The sequence below is a fragment of the Lepidochelys kempii genome, chromosome 5 (genome assembly GCF_965140265.1).
Source record: "Lepidochelys kempii isolate rLepKem1 chromosome 5, rLepKem1.hap2, whole genome shotgun sequence".
Classification (NCBI taxonomy): domain Eukaryota; kingdom Metazoa; phylum Chordata; order Testudines; family Cheloniidae; genus Lepidochelys; species Lepidochelys kempii.
In genome coordinates, this window is record NC_133260.1 from 60337439 (window position 1) to 60352500 (window position 15062).

Sequence of the window (15062 nt, forward strand, 5' to 3'; positions counted from 1 at the left end):
ACAAATAGATAAGAGATCATTTTTCTAGATGGCAGGGGACAGGACACCATTACTTTGCTGAAGTGCAAAGAGCTATGACCCAGACTAACACAAGAACCCTAAATTGCCAGCGACTTCTCAGTCCAAAGAATCCCCACAGGAGCAATTTTAAACTGTTGAAGACTGAAGAAAAGGACTGAGGTTTTGGGTTCTGCAGGTATGGTCCTGGCTGGAGTTACTGAGCCCCATTCATAGACCAAAGTTGAACTGCTTCTGCTATCTTATTTAAAACCATATTTTACAAGAATTGTGCACATTGCAAGCACAATTGGCACAGTACAACACCCCGCTCATGGTCCCTAACATAGGGGGATATGTTGGAATGTCCCAGCTATGTCCAAATACCAAAAGACCTTTCAAGACTACAGGCAGCCAGGTACAACTTAGAGGAGGTCTGAGGATGCTTTAATTTACACCAGGAACCAAGATGGCCCTTGAATTGAAGAATTAGGGGTTGTAGAAAGGTGCTCTCTCTCGGATCCTGTGGTGAGTATAGCTTGGCCTAAGCAAAGAATCAGACCCAAAGACAGCCAAGTCACTATTGCAAATATAGACTAGCATATGATTCAAAGTAAAGTGGGCAACAGGTTGCTAACTTCTCGTGAGACAAGTTATATTAAGCTGCTCTAGATTGTTATGGTTAACTGGTTCCCAGCTGAGAAAGTCTGAGCAGAAAGTTCAAGTTTATTGTAGGGGTGGATGTTTCTTTGTGACCTCCTACTTAGATCTTTGTTTTGGCCAGATTTTCCAACTCCACAACAATCTGAGTATCAAAATACATAGACGTATGTGTGTGTTTGGGGTGAGGGGAAAGTGAAAAGTTATTATTCTTGTTTTGGATATCAATTGAAAGGATATTACCATTTTGATTCTATTGGATAAATGATAAAGAATACCTGTAGGGAACAATCTGCACTGGCAGAGGGATGGACTAATGACCTAAGAGGCCTTTTCAGTCTAACTTCTATGGCTCTATAATCAAAGATTGGCACTATCTGAACGTAAGAAGTTTGAATAATTTTATTCACCTTTGTCTTGAACGAGTGGGTCTGCTTTCTGCTGAGCCAGTTTTCTTTATGACTGGCTCACTAAGTCCCCAGTTTTACTTAGCCTGAATCTTGAGGGAAAGGAAGGATGACTTGAATGACCTATAAGAGTAGATGATTTTTTAGAACAACAGGAGTACTGTCGAACTCATGGTGGGAGTAGAGATGCAAGCTGATTTTTCCTTTGGAAGCTCATACAGCTTGCCTCGTATTTTAGGAGCCTGATCTAACAATACATGGTTTGCCAGTATCATGAAATGAAGTGTTTGATAGCCAGGAAAGCTGGATGGCCCTGATTTATTCCTCTTCTTTGATTAGCTGCACTTCTGAAATGCAGAACAAAAGAAAGAGTACTGCAGAATAAGGAGTCAGTATCACTCTCCAAGAGATGCAAAATCTTCCTCCTGTGATAATTTGCTTTTCTGATCTCCCTCTTGCTCAGGGAAAAGAGGACCAATGCAACTATTCTAGATTAGTAGATGCAAGACACACTGTAGGAATGAGCCCGTACTATACCAATATTAATAAAAAAGCATAATTTCAATAGATATGGAATGTGCAAAAGCAGCCAATTTATATATGATTCAATACTATTACATTTTTAAAATATACATAATTTGATTAAGTATTTATTTAATGTATTTATAAACTTGGTATCTACAGAATGAACTACTATGAACATTTTTAGTTACACAGAAGTTATTGTAGGATTCTGAAAGCTATCTGTGTCTGTTCACTCACATACTTTTTCTCTTCTTTTAAACTCTTAAGGCCTAATGTTCCTAAATGGTTGACCTAAGGACAAAGACACTTCAACAGTTTATACTCCGCTTCTTCCTAATCCTTTCACTGAGAGGCTTTGCTGTCCCGTAGAAGTAGCAGACGGTTCACTGAAGTGGAGGGGAGTATTTGGGCTTTAAAATTTAAATACAGTATCACTAATCTAATTTGTTTTAAAAATACGCTCCCCCTCCCCCAAAATCACACACTTTTACATGGAGTAAAAACCACTAAAAATAAGCATTTATAAAAGAGGAATGATAGGCGACCTGGGCCTTAGCTCTGCCACAGACTTTTGTGAGCTTGGCCAAGTCACTTGACCTCTCAGGAGTTGATTGCCTGAGCTTGCATATAACTGTCTCTCTTCTGCTGGGATAAAGTTAGTTTTGCACTGAACATTAGATGTTCTCCACTTATAACTGTTGTCCATTACTGCACTGCAATGATATATCTTTTCCTATAATTTTTGAAGACACCAGGTTTTTGGCTTACTCATCCTGGCAGACAGTGTTTCAGGCCACATAAGTGAATGGTGTTTCTTGCTTCTTATACCTGATAAAGACTGGGAGGCAGAGGGACTCAGACCCCGATCTAGGGAGGGATAGCTTGGTGGTTTGAGCATTGGCCTGCTAAACCCAAGGTTGAGAGTTCAATCCTTGAGGGGGCCATTTAGGGATCAGGGGCAAAAATTGGGGATTGGTCCTGCTTTGAGCAGGGGGTTGGACTAGATGACCTCCTGAGGTCCCTTCCAACCCTGATATTCTAGGAAAGCAGTTAAGCATCTATGCAACTTTAGGCTCATGAGTAGTCTGTGATGAAAGATACATTATTGACTTTCATAGGTCTAATTCATATGCCTAAAGCTACACACATAATTATGTGCTCACTGGATCAGGGCCTTCCTTCCTTCCACAGAGAAGAAATTAATATAGCCAGTAGGGACTGATGAGAGTTTGTTCACAAAAGGGCCCAATTCCTCAGTAAAAGATTTTGGCCGTTTAAATATCAGTATTCACAAGCACCTATGTCTTTGTGGCTGGTGGGATGTTGTGCCATTCCTATAGAACAATGAGCAGCAATAGCATGCCCTTTCCCAATTACCTGCAAGGGTTTCCTGCCTGCTGGCATTCATTTGTAGTGATTGAAGTGTTTACTTTATATTAATAAAGTTGCTGTCTTTTTACCGCTTTTATTCTAAATATTGGTATATATTATTTTATTTGTCCAGGCCCATGGAAAAAAATCAGTTTGCTTAAATTTACCAAACACATACATTACTTCCTTTGGTAATATAGTTTGACTGATTATGGAATATTTGTCAGTTTAAACTCTTCAAGAAAAGGAGAAAAACACTAAATAATGAATAAAGAATAAGCTACATCAAAGCATCGTTTAATAGATGGATCAATAATACAGAATACTACTACAAATTGTAATATTGTTGTGAAAGTTATGTATGTGCATCATGTATCCTATAATAATGTTTTATGATCCATGGCAGTATATGTACTTATGTCGGGTATGATATTTAGCATGGGCCGACTACTGATTTACATTTATGAGTGTCTTTCAACACAGAACAGTCACTTTCAGTGTAGAAATCTGCAGGGAATGGGAGATGGAGGAAATGATAATGTTACATTTAAGCCTATATTCCATTTGCATAGGTAAAGGCTGTGCTAGGGGCCAACACATTCTGAGTTTAGCTCAGCAATTAATGAAAGCTGGGGTACTAAGGTTCTGGGGGAAGCATTAGCCAATATGTACAGCAGCAGCCTCTGGTGGTCTAAGAAAAATACTAATTCTATACGCAGGGGGTGGAAATACGTTTTTTAAATGTATGTACGTACATATTTAGCTATTTGACTCAATTTTCAATCCAACACATTAAAAAACAGATGCTTTTAAAAAATGATCTGTTGGCAATATGCTTGTTAAAATCTGATCAGTAAGAATATTAAAATTCACTATGCATTAATTAACACATTATATGAAAGTAAAATGTCTTTGTTTCATCATTTTACAAAGTATTAGAATCAATGCTGATCATCAGGGAGTTTTTGCTTTGGTTTCTGTTGCTGAAAAAGAAACTAAATTTATAGGATTATTACTAAATTGATGACATTTTCTGTCTTCACTCTTGAATTCAGTTGGCAGATGTTTTCAAGAACAAAAAATTCTGTCTTATTACAAAACATATTAAGCAGGTTTTCCTGCCATAATGTCTGACATGATGTTTATTGCCCAGACCAAATCAATCCCCTTAACAAGCTATAATGTATGCCAGCAAGTACATTATTTCATAGTTAAGGAAACTTACTGCATGAAACAATAAGTACTTTGATCTCTAATGCTCTACTCTTAATGTAGTGCACAATCTGCTGGTTAGTCATTCTATCTATATTCATCTGGTAAGTAAAATATTTTATACTTTTAAATGTTAATCTTAAATGTTTAGGTCTCTGCTTTTACTTATACCCGTGTATCTTGCACATTTACATTATTTGAAATAAAAATTAGAAAATACTTGAAGGAAATGTTCATTTTAAAAAGAAGTCAGGAAAGAGACTAGCTCAAATAACAAAGTTAATTTTTTTCCAAATCTTAGAAATACTGATTATGTAAATTAAATCATCCACTCAGAGACAGCTTTAATTTGTTCAATCAACACTTATTCATCACGCCACTGTAGGTCTAAGCCAGTGGTTTTCAACCTGTGGCCCGCAGACCCCTGGCGGTCCACAAACTATGTCTAAGGGGTCCACAAAAGGTTACCACCACCATAGAATAGTAGTTTTCAACCTGTGGTCCACAGTGCATCCCAAGACTGTGTTTAATATTTCAAAAGGGGTACACACCTCCATTTGAAATTTTTTAGGGGTCCACAAATGAAAAAAGGTTGAAAGCCACTGGTCTAAGTGACCCAGAGATCATAACTGAGGTTGTCTATTCCCAATAACAAACAGTTCATCAATTTTGCCAATGCATTTGGCATTAACAAATTTTCCTTCAACAACAGATAGGTCTCTTTTCTTTTTACACCTGTTTGTACTTCAGTAAACTTATTTACCATGGCTAGTGTGAGAAAATCTTATTTCTTTACTAATCTTGGATCTCCCCTCTCTCTGTGACAGTTTACCCAATGACAGGTTTCAGAATAACAGCTGTGTTAGTCTGTATTCGCAAAAAGAAAAGGAGTGCATCTGATGAAGTGAGCTGTATCTCACGAAAGCTCATGCTCAAATAAATTGGTTAGTCTCTAAGGTGCCACAAGTACTCCTTTTCAGTTTACCCAATGGCAAAATAGATATAACAATGCTTACCTGCCTTACACGGGTGATATAAGGCTTAATTAAGGTTTGTAAAAATGTTTTGATATGTACTGTAGAAGTACTTCACCACTCTATAGTCTTTTAGAGGTCCCCAAATCCCATAGAATAAATGGTGCTCTTTATTGCTAATGATCGTTCAGTTTTCTTTCAAGGCTGATAGGCAAGTGCATTGAAATTGTTTGTCTAGGCATTTAACAATCCAAACCTCATTTCACAAGACTCTGCACTGGTGCCTATTGATAAAAATGTGAAGTAACCTTTCAGATTTCAGAGCCAACACCATCAGGTGACATTTGCATTCTTTTGGTCTATCCTGCTCCCAGTGAATTCAGTAGGCACAGAACTGGGCCCACAACGTACACTGCACATGAAGACTTCTGCTGTTACTTTCCATGCTTAAAAAAAAAAGGCAATTTCAGTATTCAACTTTGAAATAAGTCTTCATTGGATAAAGAGAACAGTCAAAAACTTGCATTTTACATATTCTTAGGGCTTCATGAAACCACTATGTGTGTTCTATTAGGTAAAATAGCCACAAGTAGAAAGATACCATAGACAGGAAGGAAAATGTGAAAGGATCACTGTCATTAAAAACTAATGTTAGTCCTAATACCAGAACTGGATTGCTGGGGTAAGGCTTGAGAACTGGCCTAACCAGTGTATGCTGCCTTTTCATGAATAAGGCTGCCTCTCTCAAAGGCTGGGATTGGCTGGTCGGCAGATTGGTACAGTTCATAAAAAGCAGTGCCCTTCTGGTCACTTTCCACGTACATCTGTAAAGGTTCTTATTGTTTCTACACTCAGGAAAAGAGTTTATTTCCTGAAAAGGTATACTTTTTTATGTTTGTTAATGATTCTCCCAAGCCAAGTGTATGAAATTTTTAACTAGGCAGTAAAGCTATAAATCAATGTTATGTTAAAAATTAAAATTATTCTAACACCTATTTTGTTGCATGTTTCTCTATTTCACACCAGAATGGCATGCAAATTCTTACTGTTTTAACCGTACTGTGGCATTTCTGACATGTTTTAATGTTGAATAAAAATGCTAACTTTCCTAATAAGGGCCTTGAAAATTGCATGACTCTGTCTAGAATGCAGAATGCACAGTATGTATATGAAGGAGAATGTGTCAAAGTGCAAATAATATTGTTTGTGCCCCCTGCAGAATTAGAAATCCTTGGGTAGCACTGTTATAACGATCCCATGCTGCTAGCATTACAAAGTGCAAAGGTCCACTGAGTAAGAAAAGAGCAAGGGACAGAATTTCCTCATTACACCATTCTTGAACTATTCTAGCTTAAATATTTATTAAGATATTAATAACTCTCTCCCTTTATCTGCCTTCAGAAGCTTAGCGGAAATACAATGGACGGCTGCTCATATGAAAACAATACATTATAGGGTAAAACTGCTACCACACAAGATGAACACCAGTATTTTGCACAATACATTATTAATTCAGCAGGTAATATATTAAAAATTATTAGGCTATAACTACTGCCTCCCAAGTATAAGAACACAACATAATGCTGTAAATACATGCACGACATGTTGTGTAGCTAATATGTTACCAAAGCTGTATTAGGTGTTTCTTATGTATACATCTACTTATAAAACATTTTACAAAGTCTTCTTTAAATCAGTGTTTGTAACACATAATATGTTCTTTTGGGGCTTATTTGAAGTTCCTCTTTGAAAACAGAAAGCAATATTTGCAACTCTTCCAAAACTTCCCATTCAATGCATGACAAAAAAATATCAATACAAGAGTCACTCACTTTAAATGAACTCTTTAAGACATAAGTGAGTAGCGTGTCTATATTTTTTTTTTAAAATAGCTATTATTAATGTAAATATGTATACTAAATATAAAATACTTCAGCACAAGATTTAGTATTTAGTAAGGGCAAATTAAACTAAAGTCAACTTACTCTAATATACAACTGCAGAGTTTCTTTTTCTTTTTGAGGGTTCCGATACTTTTCGTAGAAGTCACGTCGCTTCTTTGTTTCTTTTTGGATTTTATCTTTTCTTTCTCTCTTTTCTGCAGGTTCATCTGAGCTATCAGAGGACAGCTGTACTTGGGCTTTTGTCTTTTCCACTTCAATATAGTTCTCATTGGGATTCAGTACTATTACTCCATAGCCTTCCTGTTTCAGAAAAGACAAAATAAAAGATTAACAGAAGGATTTAATCCTGGAAATTGCTTTCAATATATTTTATTGTTCTTCATAAAATATATTCTAGTGATTTCATATTGGACAAAAGTATATTATTTAATAATAATATTTTAAGAAACTTGAAGCGTTTCATTTCTGTAACTAAGGGGAAATATATTGATATGTGTATCTGTTTGTGGATACATATATCTCTATATCTACATTCACATAACCTGCCTGTTTCACCTTTTAAAAACAATTTTCAAAATGTGTTGGTGTTAGCTTTATATTCATAACTACATGTTATTTTATATGATTTTATCAGAAAGCTACTAGAACTAAAAAACAAAACATTATTATAAAAACACTACATAATGGCTAACAAAGTGTACGTCCAGCTAATAAAACTTTTACAATAGAATGGATATCTTTCAAATAAAATCTCTGGAAACTATTCAGCACAGCTTAAAATAGTAACAACCTTTTGTCTAGGTGACCACCAGCATACGATGCACAAACTGATAGTGACAGTAACCATGAATCAATATCAACACTGATTCAGCAATACCGCTTACAAGTCAACTCTGTTAGGGTAGAATGACTTAAGTACCACTTTAAAACTGCACTAAAATTTCTTTGGGATTAAGTTATGTATTGTATTCTGCAAACCCAGAGAAAACTATGCTGTGTATGATATTATGATTTTAAACATCTGTGCTATATTTTTGTGCCTCAAGAAATGGAACTGTTGAAGAATACACACATTTATGTAAGAGAAATAAATTCTCAATGAAACAGCTATTTGTTTTTATGTAATGTAAAAATAGGTTTAAAATACTGACAATCAATGAAATATAGTAACATTTCTGTGAATAAAAATATTTTAAAAGGGGGGAGGGAAGAGAAAAGGACAAACAGTTAACAGAATGGGCTCCAATTAAACATAAAACACTTTTAAATTAAAAAAACTCTATAATAATAAATACATATTTTGTATTAATTAGCTATCAAAACAACATTATTTCTGCCTTTTTAGTTAAACTTTCATTTTACATTCAGGCCAAGTGAGAAGATCAAACAAGTCTACATACCTAGCTGGCCAAAGTAAACCAAATCTACACCAACAAAAGATACTTTATTTGGTCTTGCTTTATTCTAATCTGTATAGCTATTCAAAAATCTTGTAACGCATTGTGATCACTGTCAGGTAGACAGATTGTCACTTGGTGATTTTCTACAGTTGGACACACTCGACTAGTTATTAAAATCACATTTGAAGGAAGTTCCTATCCCTCTTCCTTGTGCCTGTACAACTTTTCACGCCCTTCTCAAATTTCTGCTATAACTTCTCCTCCCACCAAAATTAAGTTAAAGGACACTGCTGCACTCTGCTAAACAGGGTGAAATAGAGGCATTCAATACACTGTCTCTGGTGTAAGGAACATAGTCAAAAAAGGTCACCACAGGCCAAAGAGAAAATTGCCTCCTCACTAGATTCTGTACCATAAGTAAGTGGTCTCCTGTCATGTTTCTCCCCTGCCCTCTCTTCTGAGTGAATTGAACTTAAAAAAAAAAAAAAAAACAAACCTGCAGAAAAATCAACAAAAACCACACCACCATGAGGCTTTGAAATGCAGCTATCCCATAACTGGATATTATAATAATAAATAAATTACAACATTATTATTATTGACTAGAAAGAAGAAATACTGTATTATTATTAAATACATTTTTCAACTTTTAAAAATGAATTTAAGTTTATCTTAAATTTATCTTAAATCTATAACAAACACACCACAACACAGAGTAGTGCTTTAGTAAACCTATGTAAAAATATTAGTGAATTAGGAGAGTTGTATGAAAGTACACTTTTTGTGCTATGCTAAATGGTAGGAAGAAATGATGAAGTTTTCAAAACAAACTACATGAAGTACTTTGGTGATTGTAGCCTGCAGTGTAGAATGCTTTAGTTTGTTGTCCATCTTCTTGATCTGTTCATTTTGAGTGCAGACATTCTGTGTATTGATTCTTTTTGCTTTCTATACAAAGCCAAATGCAAAATTCATGTATTCATTGTGGTTTTATAAGTGTTGCTGAAATTTGAAACTCTATGTCCACTAAAATCTGGCCACAAAACAGACACATAAATCTTCAAAGAAGCAGAATTTGTCTAAGTTATTGATTATGTAACTGAAAATTACATGAGTCATTTGTCCAATTTTATGAGGACACAATGTCAATTTTTCACAGAGACATCAAGAGATGAAAAATGATTCCATTTTTAAATTCACTACTACATAAATCAATTAAAGGATTTCTATCAATTAGATTTTAAACAGCATAACATGTCTCTCTTTACATTTTTAACTTTTTATTTTTTTTTCCTTTTCAAACAGCCTTTTCCATAGAGCAACACTACAATAATTAAGTCTGAGCATAATCTGCCAAACAAGTCTTAACACCTACTGTTATAAAAAGATTTTAATATTGTTTTATCAGAAGTTACATGTTTTCATTCCGTGTTTTCTATTTTTCTTTCATAATCACTTCAACCCAAATTGTAAGACATAAACAATGGCATCAACAAGAGAATTTGAGCTAACATAATATACTGACTCATATGAAACAATATGGATATACACTGTAGCATCTATAACTGCACCAGAATTTAACCTCTATCAGGCTATACTACACTGTACAAACCTATTTCATCAAAAATGAATCCTCATCTTTAAGTAAAAGACCTCCCTCATGCTGCTGACCTATGAAAACGATGTGTTTCTTAGGATCCATCAATGTCTGGAAAAATTATATAATAAGTAGCACACATTTGCACTATCAAACTTCATAAAGATATGCACTTATTAAAATTTACAACAAAAAATTGCAATCAGAAAATTATAAGTAGAGACGAAGAGCTAAATGGTCCACTAACTTGTAAATATCCATGGGGTTACACAAGGTGACGTCAATGCAGAATTGAACAAACAGAAGTTCATGTAGTTTAAAAAAACTGAAAATATTCTTTATCAACTACTAATAATAATCAGTAGAGTTGTTCACAAACCATTATTATGGCTCTAACAAAAATGGACAACTACTATTTAAAATTATATTCTATAAAAAGCCTGTTCAGAAGTGTAACTCGCATTCACTGTAATATCAATAGAGAGGCAAACACTAATCTCGCTTTCAGCCTAGATACATATGTAGTGTTATTAAAAAATTTGACATGATGAAGTCTTTCATTAAATACATACATGTTTCTAGGAAAATTTCTTAAGACTGTTCATTTGTAAAAAGTTAGATATGTTATTCATGTGTATAACGTTGAAGTAGCTTTTTTCTGTATATCTCCTTTGTACAAATGGAGAAACTGCTCTGCTGTTGAAGTTATTTTACACTACAAAGTTATACTTTGTAAACTGCTATATTTTAAGCATTTGTAATTAGATTGGTATAATTTTTTTCTGTCTCAAAACAGAATAATCCCCACAGTTCTTCAACTGATTGTTACAAAATAATCCTAATGTACTACCATATCTGAGAGAAGAAATGTGTGTTTTAGTTAATTAACTCCAAGTTTGTTTACATAGTACATCTGTTACTAGATGTGATAATCAAGACAGATATTGATAAAAGTAAACTTCATCCTTTAGTTCAATGGATGTAATTGTACTTTCTCTATCAGAGTAAAGTAGGTAGGCTTAAATTGCCAGCATCGTAATAGGTATTTCCCCAAATACTATTGCTTCAGAAAGGTAAGTTAAGAACTCATAGTCCATACAACTAACTGCTCCCTGAGGTTTAAGAATTGTAAAAGAGCACTGCATGCGAGCTCTAGTTTCAAGTCTATAAATAGAGTGACAAATATATAATAGCTCACTTATCATTTATCCAACAGATGATTGCTAATGGGAAAGCAGACAGGTGTTGGAAAGCACAAAAAATCATAAATAAGAAAGCTTGGCAATAAAAGTCATATAGATACAGAAGTTCACTAGTCACTGAAATACAGCAATATGAAATAGGATGATACTTTTGTCCTTTATTGGAACTTTACACGAGATGTTTGAAACTGAAGTTATATCCAAGTTAATTTACCCTGTTAGTCAGCAATAGTAAGGTCAAAGCCAATCTAAAATATTTTAGCTAAATTCTGAATCTTTTCAAACCTCTTGTGGCTGACTAAATGAATAATGAGCTGAAAGCATTCAGCCCTGCATATTAATCCACCAAAATGGGATGCCATATGTGACCAGAGAGGTCAGGGGCTAGAGTGGAATCCCTTGACCTGTGTAACTATCTTTTTGGCCTGTAAGTAAGGATCTATAAGAGATCATTTTCCTGAGCTTTATCAATCTGATTTTTCAAGTTCAGAATTCTATTTAGACTGTTTGCTACAAGATCAGAGCTAATCCTCAAGGGAAATGCAACTCAAAGTGTTCAGGTCTGTAAACTAAATCTGCCCATGGTTAAAATGGACATAGCAATGTCCATTCATCTTTTTGAAAGATGTATGTTCTGTTTATTTCCCATCTTTTTCATGAGAAGGGTACATATATGTCACTGTTACAACATCCTAGGTGCAACAGTGGGATGAGGTCATGACAACCAATCAGAAGTCACTAGTGAAGCGTTAAAGTAAACATAGCTGTTGGAGATGCAGCTCAGCTTGAAAAATGCCCCCTCCATTATTTGAGTAATTTTCTCAAGACGTGACCTGAGACTGAAAAGCCTGAAATGTCAGTTGACTCTGTTTTATGTTTCGACCCAATGTGCATTTTGGCAACTGCACCCTGCTAACACTTTGTAATATTTTCATCCCAGCTACACCTCAACTCTTAGCTCCCTGGATTCCAGGGCTGTGTCCAAGTGTCTAAAAATGCCGTGGTACTGCCAAACATACATTGTCCCAGTAAGTTCCCAACTTAAAATACCTCATCAAGTTAGGCAGGAAAAGAAAACATGCCACAAAAAGTTTTTAGAGGACCACCTGTTGTCTATTATTTTTACATAGCACTTACTCATAAATCATAACACAGGGTAATTAATCAAGCTGTCAAAGAGAAGGTCAAAGGTTATGTGGGAGAGTCAGAAGGTCATGCATGGGCTGATAGAGGTCAGGGTCACACCGCATTCCTCATTATCAAGTTGGGATGAGAGACGGCCCAAGCAAACAAAAGTGAAAGCAGATGGAGAAGTGAGTGGATAAAAAAAAGAAAATTTCACAAACAAAAAGAAAAGTGAAAGAAGAATGTCAGCTGCCTTCAAATAAAGAGGAGAATAGAACAGAAATACTGAGATGTTCTCAAAAGGTTTCAAACAACATAAAGAAACTACAGTTTGATTAAATACACTTAATATTACTTTCTCTGATCGATCTTCTTCCATGTACCAAGCAATGTTACTGGGTTCTGTAATATTTGATTTGATTCTGTTACACATCTTGAAGTTAGTATTTTCAAGGTGAATTAGACAAAAGTATACGATTATCTGATGAAGGTTGATTCATGTATAAAATTACTTCTAAATGCTAGTTTTCTTCTTTCAAAATGCTTATGGATATAACAAATTGATGTTCAATAAAAACTTATAACTTGTTTGAAAGATATGTTAGAACTTTACTTTTCATGCACACAAATACAAAACCAAAACATCATAAAAGTCCCTTTGGATGACACAAGAGTTATAAAATATTCTATCATTACACTGACCTGAATTAGATGCAGAATACTGTGCAAAATTAGCTGTCACCCTTTCCTCAAAATCTTTGTTAATCTCATTTTGAATGTTTGCAGCTTTATCAACACATGCATCAATGTCAGCTCCTTGGTTACTGAACCGCTGTACTTGGAAGAAGATATAATTAAAATGTTTTGGCACAGAAAAGGTGAAATTGTATCTTCCCCTGTTCCCTCAGGAGTCTGTAAAACATGTAGGCTATATTGACAAACACATACCCTTGTCTAGAGCCCTGTCATCCCAGGTCACCCAACTGTTATTTATTTCAAAACATTCACTTTACACTTACCCATAGTCACCTGCTGTGTTACTAACTTTTAATGGATATTAGAACTATAAAAAATAAACCTTAAATTTATTTTTGTGACTACTGCCTTCTAAATCTTCATTGTATTTGGTCCATATCTAGTTGCATCAAGAATTGTATTCATCTTATTTTACCATACACTACCTTTATTGTAGTAAGTATACATCATTCAGTTCACTTTTTCCTTTGTTATTTGGTAACCTGGTGTTAATGCAACTTTATGAAACAAATCAATAATATCACAATGTTCAAGATTAAAAACCAGATAGTTATTGTATTTTGAGTCTACTTTTGAAAAGTTTTACACCTCTCATTCTCAGAGCACACATGACTTATAAGGTAGGTAACTCTAGAAGCAATATTTTGTAGTATGCTTCTATCCATAATCAGTGACCCAAATGCCTCTATTTGTAAGCACTGTTACCCTAACTATTGTACGATGTGCACTCCAAAACAACAAAATTGGACATTCCAAAGCCTTTTCTATATATTTTGAGTGTGTTATTCTTCTGAATGCCCACAAACTTCATGCAGATCTACTGTGTGCACCACTCCTAATATGGAGTTTCAGTGCCTTTTCAATCACTGTCTCATTTCACCATATTTTAGAGTATACAATTAATTTCCAATGGAAAGTAAAACAGCTGAGAAATTTCCAATTTTCTACAACACTTGCTTAAATCCATGTGAATTAATCTAAAATAATTATTTCCTTCATCAAACACTGTTTCTTATAGAACTGTCCTCAGTCACGTCAACATCCCATAAATATGAAATTTGGACTCTGTGGAAGCTGAATGGGACAGAATTCAGCCCAACAACGCTGAGACAGGTTGTAATGCTGCAATACAAACATTCCACACTCACTATTGCATGCTGGAATAATACTTGCTCCCTACTCCCTATATGCGAACCTGCGGTTCTCTGAATTCATGTAGTTACTCCCTTGGCTAGGCCCCCACAACCCTCTCCATGCCATCTTATTTGGATCTGGTGTGTGTTCCCTCTGTGCGGGGAGCCCATACTTCACAGGCCCTATGCCCTCCTCCATGCAACTATTTCCCTTTCTCCTTTCCATAAAGATTATAGGGCTCCAGTGGAGTGCAAGATCTTGCATAAGACCTCTGTGCAGCTGTGAATTTCACCTTGAGAGAACTACCTCCATCAATATTTTAATGGAAAGGGTACATAGTACTTAGCACTTTACATTTTCAAAGCAATACATAACAAACAGAACAGTAACTAATCTGCACATGATACAGATGAGTATTGAGTATCATTAGATCTATTTTACAGACAGGGAAACTAAACTAGGGAGGTTAAGTGACTTTCTGAAAGTTACACAAAAAGTAGTAGCAGAGCTGAAATTAAAATGCAAGAGTTTCTGGATCCTTCCTAACTACCTAAGGTATTTTGAAGGTGGGCATCACTTTACAGTCTGAGTTCTCATGTCCAAATTCAGTTTATCAATCATTCTGCCTCCTTCACCAAAATATCAGAGCATGTCTTTCTGACTTCCTGCTGCATACATACTATTACACAAGCTGTATATACATATATATATATATAGCTATTACAGCTTTAATATTCTGGTTTTTGAAAAACAGTGGTGCAGCACAAGAAGCTATAATTAGATTTATCCTAGTAAGAT

At 35.0% G+C, this 15062-nt stretch overlaps 1 protein-coding gene across 10 annotated transcripts in view; it reads right to left on the bottom strand.

The window, feature by feature from the left end:
- Positions 1-15062, bottom strand: part of ARB2A (ARB2 cotranscriptional regulator A) — a 377086-nt gene that overhangs the window by 196215 nt on the left and 165809 nt on the right. For all 10 annotated transcript variants that reach the window (XM_073344477.1, XM_073344483.1, XM_073344479.1 and 7 more), the window contains one exon: positions 7132-7350. In XM_073344477.1, coding sequence (XP_073200578.1) covers positions 7132-7350 — 219 coding nt within the window. The remainder of the gene's footprint in view (positions 1-7131; positions 7351-15062) is intronic.